The following is a 22193-nucleotide window of genomic DNA, read 5'->3' as shown; positions in this document are numbered from 1 at the left end:
CTGGTTTTGAAATTTGATGGCCTTTCTGGTCACAGGATTGGAATTTGGGGCATTTGGCAACTGGCCCAAATTTACAGCGGTTTGCAACAGCCTCCGTCATATGATTGCAGTTTAGAACTTCTGGTTTCCAGCAAAAATGCCTATTAGATAAAATGGACTTTGCTTAACAATGGTTATGTTTGCAAAAAAAGGTTTGCAAATGTGGCAGTTGTTAGGAAAATCCATTTGTGATGAGTGATGTGCGGTGACCTGCTTAATGACTGCCATAACTTATCGCTATAATTCCAGCTCAATTACGGTTGTAGGTCAAAAACGGCATTTATGTGACCCTCTAAACCAGGGGTAGTCAACCTTTTTATACTTACCGCCCATCTTTGTATTTCTGTTAGTAGTAAAATTTTCTAACCGCCCACCGGTTCCACAGTAATGGTGATTTATAAAGTAGGGAAGTAACTTTACTTTATAAAATTTATAAAGCAGAGTTACAGCAAGTTAAAGCATATAATAAAAATTACTTACTAAATTTGGCAGAATAAATCTTTATAAAACAACTTACTATAATGAAATCTATCTTTTTATTTATACTTTTTAAAAAAAATTTACATTTATATCCCGCCCTTCTCCGAAGACTCAGGGCGGCTTACAGTGTGTAAGGCAGGGGTGGGCAATTAATTTTTATCAGGGGCCGCATGAGAAGCCTGAATTGTGTCAGAGGGCCACCAACTTTCTTTCATTGTAAAATACTTAAATTAAATATTTTGAATAGCTGGTACTGATAATCAGAAGAATAAAAAAGTTTAATTTATGATTGGCCTCACGCGGGCCGGACAGGGACGTACAAAGGGCCGGATGTGGCCCGCGGGCCTTAATTTGCCCAGGTCTGGTGTAAGGCAATAGACTCATTCTATCTGTATATTTACAAAGTCAACTTGTATTGCCCCCCCCCCCCAAAATCTGGGTCCTCATTTTACCTACCTTATAAAGGATGGAAGGCTGAGTCAACCTTGGGCCTGGTGGGACTCGAGCCTGCAGTAATTGCAGGCTGCTGTGTTTTAATAACAGGCTATCTTACAGCCTGAGCCACCACGGCCCTTAAATAAGCATAAATTATGAAAACCTAATGAAAATGTTTTTAAATTAAAAAAAAAAAGGAAAGTGCTTCAGTATCGGACAAAACCCCTACTGCCCACCATGAAAGCTGGAACGCCCACTAGTGGGCGATAGGGACCAGGTTGACTACCACTGCTCTAAACAGTTGTAAGAAAATTAAGTTTACTTTATTTATTTATTTATTTTGTCAAACACAACAATATATATAAGTATAAATATGAAATAACCATACAAATTGAATACAACCAAAAGGAACATTAGGACAGGAACGGTATATAAGATACATGATTAAGACTTCTATAAACTCAATGCAACTGATCCCTGAATTGGAGTTCAGATCCCTAGCCTTCTGGCTAAGATTTATGGGAGTTGTAGTCCTAACATCCAATCTGGAAAACAATTGTATTTAATCCTTGTGAATGCTTGGATTACAGGGATTCCTTCACGTACGAGTCCAAAATTTCCTTTGCTAAGCAAGACAGTTGTTAAGTGAGTTCTGCCGCATTTTATGACCTTTCTTGCCACGGTTGTTAAGCAAATCCCTGCAATTGTTAAATTAGTAACATGGTTGTTAAATGAATCTGGCTCCCCCATTGACTGCTTGTCAGACAGTCGCAAAAAAGGGGAATCACATGACCCAGGGACGCAGCAACCGTCATAAATACAGGCCAGTTGTGAAGCGCCTGAATTTTGATCGCGTGACACAGGATAGACACAAACGTTGTAAGTGTGAAAAACGGTCATAAGTCACCTTTTTCTGCACTGTTGTAACTTCGAACGGTTGCAAAATGAATGGTTGTAAGTCGAGGAATAGCAAAGAAAGATATTTCTTTCGTGGAATCTTTGCGGGTTTATTGTAAGTTAGTCATTCTTGTAATCCTTGGATTTGAAAATGAAGTTCACACAGAAAAGCTTGCGTGCCTATAAGAAGCACCAGGCAGGCGGGTTCTAGATCAGGGCTGTCAAACTCGATTTCATTGAAGGCTGCATCAGGGTTGTGTTTGACCTCTGGGGGTGGGTGGGTGGAACAGGGCGGGTCTGTCCAGCTCAACGTCACTCATTGAGGCTACATTTTCAGCTCACCCAGACTCCGTTTTCAGCCGTGATGGCCTCCTGCAGCCCTCTGCCATTGAAAACAGAGCTCGCACAGCCTCCCCAAGGTCTGTTTTCATTGGCAGGGGGCTGCAGGAAGCCATCACAGCCAAAAACAGAGTCAGGGATCACAGCCCTTCCTAGCTTCATTTTCTTTTTTTTTTTCTTTTTTTTTTTTTTAATTACACAAGGGTGTAATAATGTATTTTCTTTTTGTTTGTTTGTTGTAAAAAAAGTAATCCTAGCTTCATTTTCACTGGCAGAGGTACTGCAGGCCACTCCTTTGCTATTTCCAAGGTGAGCCCGCAAGCCAGCTCTAAGCATCCTGAGCAGTGGTGGGTTACTACCGGTTCGCTCCAAACTGGGCGAACCGGTAGCGGCTGTCAAGCACAGCTCCGGCTCGACGCATGATGCTACCGGGATCCGGATCATGGGAGCAGCCCCTAATCAAAGATCCAAGGGGATAACATATCAAGGACTTGTTTGAGGGTTGCAGGGATCTGCATTTGGCAAGCATGAGAAATAAGTCAGCACACTGGTGGCCAGGATAGAGGGAGATGAGGGTTGGGCGTTAGGAAGAGCTGCTTTAGTTCCCGGATTTAGCAGATGACGTGGCAGCTGAGGCTGTCAGATGAGGAGGGAGAGAGCGGCCGGGCAACCAATCAATGGAGCAGTTCAGCCATGGGGTGGGACCTGAGCAGCGCGGGATGTTTAAAAGGGGTTGAGAGGCAGAAGCTCTCAGAGCTGACTTTATACAAAGAAACCTCCACTTTTCCTGAGATCCGGTGTGTAGCAGACCAAATAAAAGAAGTCATTATCTGGAAGAAACCCAAGTTGGCTTGTTGATTCTCACGGCATCTGACACAACTTCAGCTGAGCAAGCCGAGAGCGGCAGTGGCAGGAGGCTCCGCCCAGATGCTTCTGCACATGTGCAGAAGCATTGTGTGCCTGCCCACGAGCGCATGCCCGCCCACAAGCAAACTGGTAGTGACAGGTTTTGAAACCCGCCCTTGATCCTGTGGGCCGCATTCGGCCCGTGGGCCTTGAGTTTGACACCCCCGCTCTAGATCAGGGGTCTCCAACCTTGGCAACTTTAAGACTTGGGTATTTCAACTCCCAGAATTCTCAGTTCAATTCTGGGAGTTGAAGTCCCCAAGTCTTAAAGTTGCCAAGGTTGGAGACCCCTGATCTAGATCATCCATCTCACACTGACCTCTTCCCAGGTGTCCAACAGCATAACATCTTCTTCGTCCAGGTCATCTTGGCCAAAATCCACTATTTCAGTCATGATGAATCGGCCAGTCTGGTTGGAGCATTCAAACAAGCGAGCCTGATAGTGAGGGATTCGTTCCTGAAACCTTCGCAGGAAGGAGGGAAGGAGAAAGAGAGAGAGGTGAAAGGAATTTATTTCCATATTCTGTGCTAGAACAGACTCTTACAAGAAAAGGAAGGAAGTCAGATTCTTGGCTCCCTGATTAACACGGCTCACAGAGATTCCTTTTAAAATATTTGTTCTTTAATGAGGATACAGATTTATTCCTTGGAGCTTCCAAAAAAATGCACACTCAAGACCAGACAATACTGCACTACTTACCAGAGCTTATAAAACATTTGCTAGACCAATTCTTGAATACAGCTCACCTGTCTGGAACCCATACCACATTTCAGACATCAATACAATTGAACATGTCCAGAAATATTTTACAAGAAGAGTTCTCCGCTCCTCTGAAAACAACAAAATACCTTATCCCACCAGACTTGAAATCCTAGGCTTAGAAAACTTAGAACTCCGCCGACTTCGACAGGACCTGTGTTTAACACACAGAATCATCTATTGCAATGTCCTTCCTGTTGAAGACTACTTCAGCTTCAATCACAACAATACAAGAGCAAACAATAGATTTAAACTTAATGTTAACCGCTTCAATCTTGATTGCAGAAAATACGACTTCAGTAACAGAGTTGTTAATGCTTGGAACACACTACCTGACTCTGTGGTCTCTTCTCAAACTCCCAAAAGCTTCAACAAAAAATTATCTACCATTGACCTCACCCCATTCTTAAGAGGTCTGTAAGGGGCGTGCATAAGAGCACAAACGTGCCTACCGTTCCTGTCCTATTGTTTCCTTTCGTTATATCCAATTAATATAGTTATTACATACTTATGCTTATATATTATATAGCTACTTTCATGCTTATACTTATATATACTGTTGTGACAAAATAAATAAATAAAATTTCCATAGCTAAGCAAGATGATGGTTAAGTGGCTCGTATCTTTTGACATTATGAGGTCGTTGTTTTTTTTGCCACAGTGGTTAAGTAAATCACTGCAGTTGTTAAGTGAATCGTACGGTCGTTAAGCAAACCCGACTTCCCCCATTGAATCCGTTTGTCAGAAGAGGGATGGGAAGGTCACAAATAGTGACGCTGACAATTACAACGTGACCCCGGGACATTGAGACTATAATAAATACATCCTGGTTGCCAAGCCCCACAAATTCTGATCACGTGAGCATGGCGATGCTGCAATGGTCGTAAGTGTGAAGACTGGCCACGTGTCATTTTTTTCAGCGGTAGTGTAACTTTGAATGATTGCAAGTCGAGGACTATTTATGTTTTCTCTATGAATGTTTCTGAGACAAACATGCACAATGTCTCAAGGCTTCTACAGCCAGAAGGCCAGAAGGAGAGGAGGGGCAGGAGGAGGAGGAGGAGAAGAAAAAGAAGAAAAAGAAAAAGAGGAGGAGGAGGAGGAGGAGGAGAGGAGGAAGAGGAGAAGAAGAGGAGGAGGAGGAGAAGAGGAAGAGAAGACGGAAGAGGAGGAGGAGGAGGAAAAGGAGAAGTAGGATGAGAAGAGGAAGAAGAAGAGGCGGAGAAGAAGGGGCAGAGAAGAAGAGGAGGAGGAGAAGGTGGAGAAGAAGGAGGAGGAGGAAGAGGAGGAGGAGGAGGAGGCGGAGAAGAAGGGGGAGGAGGAAGAGGAGGAGGAGGAGGAGAAGAAGAGGAGGAGGGGAGGAGGAGAAGAAGAAGAGGGGAAGGAGAAGAAGAGGAGATGAGACGAAGAGGAAGAGGAGAAGGAGGAGGAGGAGGAGGAAGAGGAAAAGGAGAAGGAGAAGAGGAGGAGGAGGAGAAGAAGAAGAAGAGGGAGGAGAAGAAGAAGGAGGAGAAGGAGGAGGAGGAGGAGACAAAGAAGGAGGAGGAGGTGGAGAAGGGAATTTGATCTAACAAGACACTCCGGTCTTACCTCTTGTCACTGGCATAGGGCGCTTTGCCTCCAAGGGCAAACCAAAATTCAGCTGGTTCCTGACCTTCCAGGACAGTCTGTTTGTCCCACTTGGAGATGACATCAGCCACAGTCTTCGCCATTTCTCGCTCGTCTCCACTGCATCCCTAAGAGAAAACCCAGGTCAAGGTGGATTCAGTCACTGCACTCTCTTCCCAGAGAACCATAATCCTTCAAAGCAAGTCCTTCCAAGACCATTCCTAGTTCCGGGTGTTTGTATGTAGGTCTTTGGTTATTCGGGTTTTCTCCTGTGTAAAATTGGAAGTGTCTTGGCGACGTTTCGACGAAGTCTCATTCGTCATCTTCAGGCTGGTGTTTACAGCTTCGTGCTTCTAGGAGCAATGAGAAGCTCCTAGAAGCACGACGCTGTAAACACCAGCCTGAAAATGACAAATGAGACTTCGTCGAAATGTCGCCAAGACACTTCCAATTTTACGCGGGAGAAAACCCAAATAACCAAAGATCTACATACATACATACATACATACATACATACATACATACATACATACATACATCTCCCAGAGTTCCTCAGCCAGCTTTGCTTTGCTGGCTGAGGAACTCTGGGAGTTGAAGTCCACAAGTCTTAAAAGAGCCAAGTTTGCAGATCCCTGCGCTAGAGGATTTGACACATGCGTTCAACAACACAAAGAATGCTGGTGGCATAATTTCTTACCCCTTTGAGGTGGCTTACAGGCAGTAGTGAAATCCAAATTATTTTACTACCGGTTCTATGGGCATGGCTTGGTGGGTATGGTGTAGCTTGGTGGGCATGGCAGGGGAAACTGCAAAATCTCCATTCTCACCCCATTCTGTGACCAGCCAGAGGTAGTATTTGCCGGCTCTCCGAACTACTCAAAATTTCTGCCCACGGTTCTCCAGAACCTGCTGAATTTCATCCCTGCTTACAGGCAAAACTGTAGCTTACCTTCTAAACATGCCCTTCAAAAATTCAAACCACTTTTCCCCCATGCAAGAAAGATAAACATATATGACAAGTTTCCTACCAATTTACATCATCAACCTATTCAGCATTGTCCTATAATGTTATCTGTCATCTGCACCTCTATAACTGTCTGATTTGGTTCTGCAACCCAACAAGACAGACACGGACTTCAGAGGACCATTAGAACTGCAGAAAAAATAATTGCTACCAACCTGCCTTCCATTGAGGACCTGTATACTGCACGAGTCAAAAAGAGGGCTGTGAAAATATTTATAGGCGCCTCACATCCTGGACACAAACTGTTTCAACTCCTACCCTCAAAACGACGCTATAGAGCACTGCACAACAGAACAACTAGACACAAGAACAGTTTTCCCCCGAAGGCCATTACTCTGCTAAACAAATAATTTTCTCAACACTGTCAAACTATTTACTAAATCTGCACTACTATTAATCTTCTCATTGTTCCCATCACCAATCTCTTCCCATTTATGACTGTAAGACTAACTTTGTTGCTTGTATCCTTACGATTTATATTGATATTGTTTCCTGATTTCTTATTTGTACCCTATGACTATGATTAAGTGTTGTACCTTATGATTCTTGATGAACGTATCTTTTCTTTTATGTACACTGAGAGCATCTGCACCAAGACAAATTCCTTGTGTGTCCACTCACACTTGGCCAATAAAGAAATCTATTCTATTCTATTCTATTCTATTCTCTAATGCAGGGATCCCCAACTCCAGGGCTACAGACTGGTATCGGTCCCTACCAGTTAGGAACTGAGCCGTGGAAGCAGAGCGAATCTTCATCTGTGCAGGCGTGGGATCTAGTCAGAGCACAAAACCATCCCCCCACCCAACTACAATTGCAACTACAACTGAGCCCAAAATTTGCTGTTGCTAAGTGAGGCAGTTGTTAAGTGAATTTCCCCCATTTTACGAACTTTCTTGCCACCGTTGTTAAATGAATCACTGCAGGGGTTAGGTTAGTAAACACGGTTGTTAAGTGAACCTGGCTTCCCCATTGACTTTGCGTGCTGGGAAACTGCCACTGTCATAAATACGAGCCAATTGCCAAGCGTATGAATTTTGATCACACGGATGCTGCAGTGGTCGTAAGTGTGAAAACCAGCCGTAAGTCAGGTTTTTTTGCCATTGTAACAAAATGAACGGCTGTACCTCTTCCTTCTGAGACTGCCACCTTGCAAGCAGAAAGCTGGTGCTTCAAAAGAAAACACTTTGCTGGTTACGAGCCAGATACCTTGAAAAACTAATTTTCCATAGCCACACATGTTTTTGATATTTCGCAGTGGGGCAGGTACAAATATCTTCATAATTACTGGAAGCCAAACAAGATCCAGTAATGAGATCAATTAACCCACAGCCTTGCCAACTTTAATAATTATACGTTTGATAACAACACAGCCTGTTGCAGCTAGTATCATTCTTGAAAAAGAGGAATACATTTTTTTAATCTGTCCACAGGGGGAAAAATATATTTCTCTAGGGCAGGGGTCTGCAAACTTGGCTCTTTTAAGACTTGTGGACTTCAACTCCCAGAGTTAAAGTCTACAAGTCTTAAAAGAGCCAAGTTTGCAGACCCCTGCTCTAGGGAATGCAGGTGTAGCACTGTTAATCCATTTACCTTTCCACACCACAGGTAACAGACTTGGTTGGTCTTGAGAAGAAAGACATCATTGGAATTGAGAGAGGATGCTCGGGCTGGGACCTCAACCGTTTTGGTGTTGAATTCATCGGTACCTCTCACTTGGAAGAGCTGGATAGCTGCTTCAGGTTCCGTCTTCTGACCATGACTGATGCCTCCCTAAAAAAGTCAACCAGATGGTGAAACTTGATGACCCAGAACCAAATGTTAGAAGCACCAAAGAGATGGATGCTGTATGATGCTGCCATGCCCCTGTCGGAGTCTGAATCTGAAGGGGAAGAGGAACAGCTGACAGAGAGTGAGAGAGTGGATCGTTGGCTGTGAAAGAAACTGGGGAAGGGCAAAGTCAGGCTGGGCAGAACAGGGGAGAGGTAGAACAAGGGAGAGGGGGTTCAGATGAAGACTCCTCATACTAGGCAGCACAGGGAGGAACAGAGAAGAGAGCAACGTGGGTTGCGTGGCTTACGAGGGAGGGAAGGGACCTGACCCTCTTTACAAGGCACAGGTGTTGATGGAGTTTAAAAGGAGAGGCAAATGGGAGGGGCGTTTGTCAGGAACAAATGCTGAGTTTATTTGGTGTTTCTTTGAATCCTTGCATCTTACCAACTGGCTTGATTTATTGCCGTGTTATTTTACTTGTGGAATTCCTTATTTTGCTTGCCCTGCCGGATTAATTACCTTGTCTTGCCTTATTGGATTTTTTGTTAGAAGTTTTCTCCTTACAACATTTGGGACTGAAGTATTGCCAGCCAAAGACTATCACAGGTTGGTGGAAGAGCTCTCTCCAGGCCGGAGAGTTGAAAGGGACATTGGGGGCACAGTTGGCGATCATAAAGGGACTCATATCGGTTCTCTGGCTGTGTTGCCTTTGTGTCACGCCCCGGGTCATCACAGGTGCTTTTCCCCCCAGTGAGATGGAAATGGGATTGTAGTAGATCAGAGGTGGAAACTAAGTCCCTTTTATGGCTTGTGGGTTTCAACTCCCAGAATTCCATGCAGAGCAGGCTCAGGTATTCTGGGAGTTGAAGTCCACAAGTCATACAAGGTCCATAGTTCCCCATCACTGTGATGAATTCCACCCTACAGGGCAAATGAAATCCATAAAAGAGACCATTCTGGTCAACAGCTGCATAGCTTCAAGCCACAAGGTTGAGGAGCACTGGTATCACCAATATTAATAAGCAGTAAACAAGATCTGACACCCTATTCCCAACAACAGTACAACATCTGTGTAATGACAGGATGGGCCATTGAGATGTTTTGGAAGACATGAGTCTACCTGGGATGAAAAGAGAAGCAAGGAAAGACTCATCTTCTATAACATGAAGGTCTTGCAAAGGTCCCGTTTGTACCTCATAAATGATCAAATTTCCCATGAAGATAGCGAGGAAATGTCTGGGTTCCTTCCCCATTGTCACTCGGACCTGGACAGGCTCATCTCCATATTTTTTGTCCAGCTCCACAGCGTTGATAGCACAAGCCGTAATTTCATCCACTGAAGCACGGCGGCCCTAGGGAGGAAGAGGTGAAATTGGATCTCTGATCTCCAAGATCCAAAGAAGGAGCAAAAATGGTCAGTGGTCCAAAGTATGAGGATTGTCAGGAACACGTAGAAGAAGATAAGAAGATCTGCTGAATCATGACTGACCAGCATTTAGTTTCTCCAAGTAGATGTTGCTCCATTGCTCTCAAAGAGAAGAACTTTGGTCCTTCAAACCAAAGAAGACCTATGAAGACCTTCTTCATTTCCCCTATTGGTCCTCTGTTACAGGCTGCCCCAAACTGGAGATAACACAAACTCTTCAAAACTCATAGACCTGACTGCTCTGAATTTACCTGATTGTCCTTTAAAGTCATCCCTTCAGGTGACCATCAACTTATCTCAAGTCTACAGGTTAATTATGTGCTGTGTGAAGAAAAACAGTAGTTCTCAACTTAGGGTCATTTATTTAATGACCTTACGGAGTTACGACAGCATTGAAAAAATTATTTACAACCCATCTTTAAAATTATGACTATTGCACCACCTCGGTGGTCATGTGATGTAGGAATAGTGGTAGAGCACTGGGGATGGAGTCAAAAGAGGAATCATCCTAGAATTGCCATAAATCCAATCCCTTTTGAATTCCACTAACCCAACAAGAAAGACACAGACTTCAGAGGAGCATTAGAACTGCAGAAAAAATAATTGCTACCAACCTGCCTACCATTGAGGACCTGTATACTGCACGAATCAAGAAGAGGGCCGTGAAAATATTTACAGACCCTTTGCATCCTGGACATAAACTGTTTCAACTCCTACCCTCAAAATGACGCTATAGAGCACTGCACACCAGAACAACTAGACACAAGAACAGTTTTTTCCCGAAGGCCATCACTCTGCTAAACAAATAATTCCCTCAACACTGTCAGACTATTTACTGAATCTGCACTACTATTAATCGTTTCATAGTTCCCATCGCCAATCTCTTTCCACTTATGACTGTATGACTATAACTTGTTGCTGGCAATCCTTATGATTTATATTGATATATTGACCATCAATTGTGTTGTAAATGTTGTACCTTGATGAACGTATCTTTTCTTTTATGTACACTGAGAGCATATGCACCAAGACAAATTCCTTGTGTGTCCAATCACACTTGGCCAATAAAATTCTATTCTATTCTATTCTATTCTATTCTATTCTATTCTATTCTATTCTATTCTATTCTATTCTATTTAGTGCTAAAATAGTGCTAGTCATTATTTATTTATTTATTTATTTATTTATCAAACTTCTATACCGCCCTTCTCCCGAAGGACTCAGGGCGGTGTACAGCCTCCATTTAAAACAATTAATATACATATTAAAATAACAATTAAAAAACTTATTCAATAAAAGGCCAAATTAAAACCGTCGATTGACCATAAAAATACCCAATAAAATTACCATTAAAAGTTTAAAATTTAAATTTAAAATTTAAAAATCAGGCCAGTCCCGCATTAGCTGACCTGATTCAGGCATGAGGAATAAATCAGTTTAATTGGAACTGAACGCCTGGCCCCAATCTTTTGGACATAACGTGTGATCATGATTTGGGCAGTCGGCTCACACTTATGATGTGATCGTAGTTTGTGACCTCCACCGCTGGCTTCCAACAAGCAAAGTCAACGAGGGAAGCCAGATTTGCTAAATAAATTTGCAATTTTCTCAATGACTGCAATGAAGGAAGCCAGATTTGCTAAATAAATTTGCAATTTTCTCAATGACTGCAATGATTTGCTTAACAACCATAAAAATAGAGTTTGGTCACCTGATGACTTGCTTAACAACCACATTATTTATTTAGCAACTGAAATCCTGATGCAGATTGTGATGTAAATTGGAGACTATAATATTTTATTTTGCCTCTTCTAAATCTCTTTCCAATAAGAACTCAAGGATAGCTTGGCAACACGTGTATGGAAATTCTCCATCATCCAGGCCACGGTTGTCCCAAAAGTGTATTTCCTTGAAGACATTCTGAAGAAGATTCTTGCATGAGAAGTGAAATGTCTTCAAGGAAAAACAACGTCCAGTTGTCTTTTTAAAAAGCACCTTTGAGATGTCCTGTTCTAACGTTTTGTTTCTCATAGTGGCTACCTAGATGCTTCTGAAATGCTTCTGGAAGTTAGGAAATGAAAAAGGGCATTTCTTCCCTTCCCACCAATGTTCCTCTACATCTAGCATCTGGAGCAGAGGTGAAATCTAAATTTCTTTCCTACCGGTTCTGTGGGCGTGGCTTGGTGGGCCCAGCTTGGCTTGGTGGTGGTGGGGGCTCGTGTGACTGGGTGGGCGTAGCTATGTGACTGAGGGATCAAAAGACAGAAACTCACTAACAATGTCCTGCTGGAGCAGGGTTGGACTAGATGACCTCCAGGTCTCTTCCAGCCCTGGCTTATCCTCTGAAACTGCGTCTAGTGCCAGGTTTGTAGTCCTTCCTTCCTCTCCTTTTCCCTCCCTCCCTCCCTCTTCCTTCCTTCCTTCCTTCCTTCCTTCCTTCCTTCCTTCCTTCCTTCCTTCCTTCCTTCCTTCCTTCCTTCCTTCCTTCCTTCCTCTCTCTCTCTCTCTCTCTCTCTCAAATGAACCCCCCACCCCATTGGGCAGGTTTCAAAAAGCACGCTTCAGCCTTTTTACTTTTTAAAAAAAATGCTTTTAAAAGTAAAAAAAAAAAGAGAAGGCTCTAACGATCGCGTGGCTCAGCTGGGCATGGGGAGTGGGGCAGGGATTTTTGCTATCAGTTTTTTGAACTACCCACCGCCATTGCTACCATTGCTTGGCCAATCTGGTCCGAACCGGGAGCATTTCATCCCTGATCTGGAAGCACTTTACCCCTAACTTGGTGGTATTATGGAGTCCTCAACACTCATAGATGTCGATTAGACCTGTCTGTTATGAATGTATCAATTCTCACCTGATCACTAGCCATATCTTGTGGTCCTGAACTCCATGGGTTGATTTTAAACTTTCTTTTCTCTATTCTCAATCTCTCCCAAATGTCAACATATCACACACACACACACACACACACACACACACACAGAGTTGTGGGGTTTCAAAAAGGAATGGAAGGCTTCATCTTGTATTGTTCATTCAAGCTAGGCATGATTTTATGAGTGGAGAAAGAAACATGGGTGTATTTTGGCAAGAAGATAATTATGTGCCTTGGTTGGTATCAAGAATTAGCCAATTTGATTCCACCAGTGCCTTGGGTCCTGTGATCTCAGGTTTAAGCTGTTCCCAAGATTGATAACCATCTAAAAAAAAATGGGAGACTAACAAATCACCTGGGCTAGAACCAGTGGTGGGTTGCTACCACTGGTAGCAACTGTGGCAGGAGGCTCTGTCCACCTGCCTGGATGCGTCTGTGCATGCGCAGAAGCATTGTGCGCATGCAAGCACATGCGTACCCACGAGCAAACCGGTAGCGACGGGTTTTGAAACCCGCCCCTGGCTAGAACCCTTCTTCTATCACTGAGGTCTATCAACAATCACAACTATGGAATTATTTTTTTTACTTACCTGCCACATGTAGATAATGTAATGAGGTCGACCGGACTTCGTGTAGGTGTACAAGACCAGGTAACAGTCACCCCCATAAAACTGGCCATAAGTCTTGGGATTAACTGGGACCATCTCCCGATTCTCAATCCGCCATACCTGAAAAAAACCCCAGATGCAGCAGTCATACAACATGAGACAGTTTGGTCTAGTGGTTAGGACACCAGTTTAGAAACCATGAGACCTAGTCGCACCTTAGCCACGAAAGCTGGCTGGGTGACTTTGGGTCAACCATCAAGGGATGATGAGTTCTAGTCCCACCTTAGTCATGAAAGCCAACTGGGTGGCTTTGAACCGATCAAAATCATATGAAGGACGACAAAAACATATAAGGGTCCCTGGTGCTCTCTGAGCTGGCTTGTTTTCTCGCAGATATTTCATTACTCAAACGAGGTAACATCATCAATGCTAGTCTTAGACCCCTGTGCTACGTCTGCAAGAAAACAAGCAAGATCAAAGAGCACCAGGGACCCCTTATATCAACTCTGAGCTACAAATATTCTCCTTTATTAAAAACATATAAAGAACGGTTGCAGGAATTGGGTATGGCTAGTCTAGAAACAAGGACTAGGGGAAACATGAAAGCAGTCTTCCAGTATCTCAGGGGCTGCCCCAAAGAAGAGGGAGTCAAGCTATTCTCCAAAGCCCCTGAAGGCAGGACAAGAAGCAATGGGTGGAAACTAATCAAGGAGAGAAGCAACTCAGAACTAAGGAGAAATTTCCTGACAGTGAGAACAATTAATCAGTGGAACAACTTGCCTCCGGAAGTTGTGAATGCTCCAACACTGGAAGTTTTTAAGAAGAGATTGGACAACCATTTGTCTGAAATGGTATAGAATCTCCTTCTTGACCAGGGGGTTGGACTAGAAGACCTCCAAGGTCCTTTCAGGCTCTGTTTTGATTTATTGATTCATGTGGCTGCTTTAATGAGCCAGTCCTCGACCAGGCTGCTTTAAAGAGGCATTTTGCATATTCCAAAGCAGTTTGTCCAAATAATCTTTAAGACAGACTATTGCGATGGGGCTTGTTGACCATTTTTCTCTCATTCTCTGCTAGAACAACAAGCTAAAGCTTGCCAAGGGGCTGTCAGGCATTGTCATCTACTATAAAAGCGTCCGAAGAACCTGGAGAGCCACCTGCCTGAAATTGTCTAGGGTCTCTGCTTGAGCAGGGGATTGGAGTTGACTAGAAGACCTCCAAGAAGCTCTTCCAGTTCTATTCTGGCTGATCACTCGGAGACAGTGAGTTCTCATCTCACCTTAGGTGTGAAAGTCTGCTGGGTGACTTTGGGCCAATCACTAGGAGACGTGAATTCTAGTCTTGCCTTAGGCATGAAAGCCAGCTAAGCGATTTTGGGCCCCGTTACTCTTTCTCAGCCCAACCCGTTAGAAGTTAAGTCACTGGTGAAATGTAAAATTTGTTACTACCAGTTCTGTGGGCGTGGCTTAGTGTGTGTGGGGGTAATGTGATTGGGTGGATGTGGCCAACTTTTTTTTTTTTTTACTTTTAAAAGCATTTTTTTTTCTTGATCACCATTTGTGACTTTCCCAGCAAAATCAGGGGGAGAAGACAGATTCATTTAACAACCATATGATTCACTGAATAACCGTGGCAGAAAAGGTCATAAAATCAGATGTAACTCACATAACAACTGCCTTGCTTAGCAACGGAAGTTCTAAGAGGTAGAACTAAACTGAGAACTACCTTCAGCTCATATGACCTATCTTATCTATCACTTAGAATGTATTCTGTAGAGATTAATATTCTCTATCCTGAATCTCTTTGTTTAAAAGCTTATTTTATACAGAAGGTTAATTATAACCTTCAATTAATTAATTATAATTAATTATAATCATAATTAATTATAACAGGCCACAGGTTCCAACTGTTATTTTATTCTGTTATTCTTGTTAGTCATATTCCCCTATTAAATAAACGATCACAATTTTTTTCAGTTTATGGCACAGCACAGTTGCTTCTAAAGAGTATTATAAGTAGTTCTTGACTTACAATGTTTCATTTAGTGACTATTCATTTAGAGACTGTTGCCCATTGAAAAATGGGACTTATAACCAGTCCCTACGCACGTACTGTAGGGAAAGCAGATTCACTTAAAGATCTCAAGGTTCACTTAAAAATCGCAGTGATTCGCTTAGCAACTGTGGCCAAAAAGGTTATAAAATTGGGTGCAATTCATTTAGCAACGGCCTTGCTTAACAACAGAAATTCTGCTGCCATGGTTGTAAGTCAAGGACTTTAAATATCCCACCTCAACTTTTCCAGAGGCATCATCGGCCATTCTTTCTTCAGCGGCCACTTCTGGGGTCATGTACAACTGAGTGATGTCAAATTTCGCTTGGTCCACTTTGGCTGCACGTAAGACAAGAATAACAACTTCAACAATGCAGCCTGTTGGGAAATTTTCAATAACACACACGTATTCGCAGTTGAGTTTCTGCATTGTTTTAAGGGGAGGGGAACCCTAGCCAAATTGTGCACAACACTGCACAAATCTACTTGTTGTGGCCTTGAGTGTTACTCCATAGCCCTACTATATAGACCAAATGAAGAAGTCAACACCACAAGAAGTTGACTTATTATTTTATTTTAACTTTGAATTTATTTTTGTATTTTTTATTTTGTCATGTTTATACAGCATACAGTGGAGGTGGTGACCCTGAGAGCTGTATGCAACAAAATTTCATTTTAATGTATGCCAATTAGTGTACATTCAAAGTGACAATAAAGTTATTCTTTCTTTCTTTCTTTCTTTCTTTCTTTCTTTCTTTCTTTCTTTCTTTCTTTCTTTCTTTCTATCTATCTATCTATCTATCTATCTATCTATCTATCTATCTATTATTTATTGTCTGTCTGTCTGTCTGTCTATCTTTCTATTATCTATTATCTATCTATCTATGTATATCGACCTATCTATCTATTATCTATCTGTCTATCTGTTTATTATCTATCTTTTATCTGTCTGTCTGTGTCTGTCTATTATCTATCTATCTATCTATCTATCTATCTATCTATCTATCTATCTATCTATCTATCTATCTATCTATCTATCTACCTGTCTATTATCTATCTATCTATCATCTATATATATATATATCTGTTAATTATCTATTATCTGTCTGTCTGTGTCTGTCTATTATCTATCTATCTATCTATCTATCTATCTATCTATCTATCTATCTATCTATCTATCTATCTATCTATCTATCTATCTATCTATCTATCATCTATCTATCTATCTATCTGTCTGTCTGTCTGTCTGTCTGTCTGTCTGTCTGTCTGTCTAGCTAGCTCTATCTCTATCATCTACACCTTTTCTTACTTTTGTACATAACCATGTTTTTCTTCTTTTTACTTTGGAAATGGATCCACCTATTTCTGTCAACATCATCTTCCTTAAGGCTCTACAGGGTGTCACCAAATGGCTCCTTTGATGTTTCTCTCTCCTGAGTTGACTCTTTAAAAATTGGGAAGGTGGCCGTGTTCTTTTCTGCGACGTTTTTGTTTTTCAGCTTCCCAGTGGAGTGTACCGTTGTGTCAGTAGTCTCCAGTAGTCTTTGTGGATTGGTGACCGTGCTTGTGGGGGGGACAGAGAGAAGGAATCTGGGCTGCGTGAGTGGCGGACTGGCACACATTCATTTGTGTGTGCGTGTGCGCACAGCTCCACTCACACAAGAGAGAATAGAAGACTTTGGGAAGCCACTCATGCCAGTGGAGCTATGTGTGTGTTGTGACTGAGGCCCAAGTAGGTAGTAATAAACTTAGTCCGTGGAAAAACAAACTTTATTCGAACAGTTGGGAATTACTTCATTCCCAGCATCGTTCAACTCAAAGTAAAACAAATGCCTCCCAACACAAATTCCTCAGTTATCTCATAAACCTTAGTCCAATTAGGCAAACTGCCAAAGGCCCTTCCTGGCAAACGTCCAGAAGCCACAAAAACAAAGACATACATGAAGCAGAAGACGCAGCTACAACGTTGTTTTCTGGCAAGCTGAAACACCAGTGCTGGTCTGTTTTAAGCCTTATGGGAGAAGCCAATCATCTCCTGGCCTTATTCCCGAATTGTCCTCTCTGCTTGAACTGCTCTTGCCTTCTGGCAGCTCTTCTCATGCGTGCATTAGGAACAGGCTCCTCCTGTTCCTCTGCCTCACCGCTATCAGTCTCTGGAGGCTCTGGAGTCCGCACCTCACTTCCCGATGGCCCTGGCCCCACCTCAGCCTCATTGCTGTCTGAATCTGTTGCCAGCTCCGTAGGCTGCTGATGGACAAAAACAGGTGCATATTGGCCAGCCTCTTTCATAGATCATGGCCTGGTAAGAGGCCAAAGCAGTGGTGGATTGCCCCCGGTTCAGACCTATTTGCAAGAACCGGTAGTAAAACTGGCGGGAGGCTCTGCTCACCGACCCGGATGTCATCAGGAAGCTTCTACACAGAAGTGTGCGTGCGTGCGCGGGGCTCCATTGAAAACCGGTAGTAAAGGTAAATAGAACCCACCCCTGGGCCAAAGCCAGGGGGTTGGGGACTCCTGGCCTGTGGGATTTCTTGGTCATCCCATCCTAAGGCTAACTAGGTCTGGCCCTGATTAGGTTTTGCAAGATCATCCGAGATTGGCTGGATGTTAGAGCAAATGTTTGTTAAAACAACATTTGTTAGAGCAAAAATGTGGCATTGGGAGAATATCCCCTTCTCTCCCCCTCTTGGGGATTAAAATACCTGTGGGGTACGGAGAGGGTTAGGAGCCCCATCCCCATCTCACCAGTTTTTCCGAGAGCGTAGGCTTTGCCAAGGCCTTGGGTCGCGTATTTGTCTGTCCACTTCTGGAAAAGTTGTTTAAACATGGCGGATTCTGCTCCATCATTTACAACTTCTATGTTCGTGGACGGAGGGTAACCTTTGGCTTGGATGAAGCCCTAGGAAGATTTAAACACATGCGCACACACACAGTCACACACACAGAGTCACACACAGAGAGAGAAGAGAGAGAGAGAGAAGAGTGAGAGGAGAGAATAGAAAGAAAGAAGAGAGAGAGAGAAGAAAGAGAGAGAAAGAAAAGAGAGAGAGAGAAAAGAGAGAGAAGAAAAAGAGAAGAGAGAGAGAAGAGAGAAGAAAGAAGAAAGGAGAGAGAGAGAAGAAAGAGAGAAAGAAGAGAGAAGAAAAGAGAGAGAAGAAAAAGAGAGGAAGAGAGAGAAGAGAGAAGAAAGAGAGAAAGAAAAAAGAGGGAAGAAAAAGAGAGAAGAGAGAAAGAAAAAACAGAGGAAAGAGAGAAGAGAGAAGAAAGAGAGAAAGAAAAAAGAGGGAAGAAAAAGAGAAGAGAGAGAGAAAGAAGAAAGAGAGAGAGAGGAAAAAGAGAGAAGAGAGAGAGTGAGTTAGAGTTTTAGCAATCCAAGTTTACAGGTATTTACAGGTAATCCTCAATTTATGACCACAACTGAGCCCAAAATTTCAGTTGCTATGCAAGGCAGTTGTTCAATGAATTCTGCTCCATTTTATGACCTTTCTTGCCACAGTTGTTAAGTGAATCACGGCAGATGTTGAGTTAGTAACACGGTTGTTAAGTGAATTTGGCTTCCCCATTGATTTAGATGGTCAGAAGGTCACAAAAGGGAATCACATGACGGTCCTAAATATGAGCCAGTTGCCAAGTGTCTGAATTTTGATCTCGGTCGTCAAGTATGAAAAATAGTCATAAGTCTCTTTTTCCAGGGCCGTTGTAACTTTGATCAGTCATTAAATGAACTGTTATAAGTCGAGGATTAACTGTACTGCGTTTTTATTTATAAAGTTGAAAGGTGGAATAAAAAAATCTAAGGAAATCTTCTCCTTCACTATCTTTGCAGTCCTGATTTGCAGCTGATTGGTTGAATTTATAGCTAGTCCTCGACGTACAATGGGTTTTTTTTAGTGACCGTTCAAAGTTACAACACTGAAAAAAGTGACTTATGACCGTTTTTCACAGTTACGACCTTTCCAGCATCCCTGTGGTCATGTGATCAAAATTCTGACTTTTGGCAACTGCTTCATGTTTATGAACGCTGCTGTGTCCCATGTGATCCCCTTTCGTGACAGTCAATGGAGAAACCAGATTCACTGAACGACCGTGTTACTCCCCTTACAACTGCAGCGATTCACTTAACAAATGTGGCAAGAATGGTCATAAAACGTAAAATTCACTTAACGAACGAACTTACAACAGAATTTTAGGCTCAATTGTGGCCGTAAGTCAAAGACTATCTATATTTTCTACGCTCTTATCCTCCTCACAACCCTGCTAGGTAGGCCCCTAGGAGAGAATCTATATTTTTATGAGCAGAAATCCAAATTCAGTGCTCCATGTTATATAATAATAACAATAACAATAGCAATAGCAATAACAATAATAATAATAATAATAATAATATCATGTTAGAAGCATAAGTTTATTTTCATCCTCTCCCAGACAAATTGCACGTATCTGATGCACCTGCGTATTTCTACTGGTTCACATGCTAATTTTTTTTTCAATGTAGAATACATATTAAGATGTTTCTTAAGAGTATTTAAGCACATCACTTACCACGGCCCGACTAAAAGCGGCAGTTTTTTCTTCCTTGCTGGACACCTTTCCTCTCCAGACATAAATTTTCAAACCTCCCTGGTCTACAATGTGACAATCCTGGAGAAGGAGAAGGGGAAGAAGGAAGAAGAAGGGAGACACGAAGAAATAAGGAGAAGACGGACAAGGAAAAGGAGAAGATAAACATGGAGGAGGAGATTGACAAGGAGAAGGAGACAGACAAATAAGGAGAAGAAGACAGACAAGGAGAAAATGGACAAGGAGGAGGACAAGTTAAACAATGAGGAGAAGGAGAAGAAGAAAAAGATAGACAAGGAGGAGAAAGAAGAAAAGGAGGAGATAGATAAAGAGGAGGAGAAGGAGATAGACAATAAGGAGAAGACAGACAGACAAAGTGAGCACAGAAAATGAGTAGAAGTACAATGAGTAGAAGAAAACAGGGAAGGAGAAGATGGGCAAGGAGAAGGAGAAGTTAAGGAGGAGGAGGAGGAGGAAAAGGAGATAGATAGACAATGAGAAGAAGGAAGAGGAGATAGATAAAGAGAAGGAGAAGGAGGAGAAGGAGAAGGAGAAGAAGATAGACAAGTGGGAGAAGGAGAAGATTGACCAGAAGGACAAAGAGAAGGAGGTAGACAGTGAGGAAGAGGAGGAGAAGAAGATAGACAAGGAGGAGGAGAAGAAGATAGACACAAGGAAGAGGAGGAGGAGATAGACAAAGAGGAGAAGAAGAAGGAGAGAGACAAGGAAGAGAAGAAGAAGATAAAGTGGAAGGAGAAGAAGATTGACCAGAAGGACAATGAGATGGAGATAGACAATGAGAAGTTGGAGAAGAAGATAGACAAGGAGGAGAAGGAGAAGAAGACAGACAAAGAGAAGGGGAAGGGGAAGGAGGGGAAGGAAAGAGAAGAAAAATAACACAAGGTTTCAACCAAAGATTCCCAGATCGGAACTGATCTTTTTTACATTGAGAGGTCCCTGTTGTGGGGCACTCAAAACAAACAATATTGGCTCAGCAGTTGCATATCTTACCTCATGACTCAGGAGGTCTTGGGTGAGGGGTCGGGTTGCAATTTCTTGAACCACAAGATCTTTGCCATTTTCATACACACTATAGGTAGAAACGAGCAATGTAAATATTTAAGTATTTTAAGGAACAATCAATCAATCAATCAATCAGAATAGAGATGGAAGGGACCTTGGAGGTCTTCTAGTCCAACCCCCTCCTCCAAGCAGGAGACCCTATACCCATGATGGCAAACCTTTGACGTTCCGGTCTGCATGCCGGAAGTCGCACATGAAACCATCCCGCGAGGTATGCACGGCCCCGCTGGCCTTCGTGTGCGCGGGAGTGGCAATACCCAGAAGAGTGGCGGTCCATTGCACATGCGCGAGCATGGAAGCGCGCCCGACGAACAGCTGGCCATAGCACATGTGTGCAACGGCAACCCGGAAGGTCGGGTGTTGGCCTGTGCATGTATGCTGGAACGCTGCTCTTCTGAATTCTGCCGCTCCCACACGCATGACAGCCAGCTGACCAGTGCGCGTGTGATCACAGGAACACCGAAGAGGAGCCAGTGAGACCACACATTCTTCGCAGGACGGTTTCACATGCCGCTTCCAGCATACGTCCCATAGGCTCGCCAACACTGCCCTATACCATTTCAGACAAGTGACTGTCCAGTCTCTTCTTAAAAACCTCCAGTAATGAAGCACCCACAACTTCTGGAGGCAAGTCGTTCCACTGGTTAATCGTCCTCACTGTCAGGAAGTTTCTCCTTAATTCCAAGTTGCTTCTCTCCTTGATTAGTTTCCATCTAGTGTTTATTCTCTTGCCTTCTGATGCTTGGAAAATAAGTGGCCCCTCCTCTTCTTTGAGGCAGGTCCTCAAAGCTGGATCCAACGCTGGATTTAAAAAAAAACTCTCCAAGTTTGTGAACAGCGGGAACTTACTGGTAAAGGCGGACGTTGGCTTTCTGATGTTCGTCTGCTTTTTCATCTGGTAATGGTTCTCTAATCTCTCGGGTCCTCTCACCCAGCGTCGCCTTCATGATCTGCATAAGCTCTGGGCAGTCTTTTTCGTTGTCGATAACAGCAATTTGGGCACGTCCCCCTCTCTCGCCATCTCGGATGCTTCGTGCCAAGATCATTCCCTGGTCAATGGGGATCAAACCAAGCAACGTAAACCACAAGCCATCCAGCATGATTACAGGTAGTCCTTGACTTACAACTATTTGTTTAGTGACTGTTTGAAGTCATAAAGGAATTTATGATTGCTTTTCAAGCTTACGACCAGAGGTGGTATTCAGCCGGTTCACACCGGTTCAGACGAACCGGTAGCGGCAATCGCCCTCGCCCTCGCCCTCGCCCTTGCCCTCGCCCTCCCCAGCTCCAAGTTATGCTATTTAGGCACATTTTCAAGGCTGGAGGCATGTGCG

The 22193-nt window shown here is 43.1% G+C and overlaps 1 protein-coding gene across 1 annotated transcript in view; it reads right to left on the bottom strand.

Moving 5' to 3' along the window:
* The window catches only part of VILL (villin like), a 74949-nt gene that overhangs the window by 9835 nt on the left and 42921 nt on the right, over positions 1-22193 (bottom strand). Inside the window, exons 7-16 of the mRNA XM_058183290.1 lie at positions 21709-21908; positions 20788-20866; positions 19759-19857; positions 17962-18115; positions 15455-15555; positions 13147-13284; positions 9455-9613; positions 8082-8261; positions 5447-5592; positions 3416-3560 (exon numbers count right to left, since the gene is read on the bottom strand). Of these exons, the coding sequence (XP_058039273.1) occupies positions 3416-3560; positions 5447-5592; positions 8082-8261; positions 9455-9613; positions 13147-13284; positions 15455-15555; positions 17962-18115; positions 19759-19857; positions 20788-20866; positions 21709-21908 (1401 nt within the window). The remainder of the gene's footprint in view (positions 1-3415; positions 3561-5446; positions 5593-8081; positions 8262-9454; positions 9614-13146; positions 13285-15454; positions 15556-17961; positions 18116-19758; positions 19858-20787; positions 20867-21708; positions 21909-22193) is intronic.

This window comes from Ahaetulla prasina, chromosome 4 (assembly GCF_028640845.1).
Source record: "Ahaetulla prasina isolate Xishuangbanna chromosome 4, ASM2864084v1, whole genome shotgun sequence".
Classification (NCBI taxonomy): Eukaryota; Metazoa; Chordata; class Lepidosauria; order Squamata; family Colubridae; genus Ahaetulla; species Ahaetulla prasina.
The sequence above is the reverse complement of the archived record's forward strand: the minus strand, read 5'-3'. Positions and strand labels throughout refer to the sequence as shown.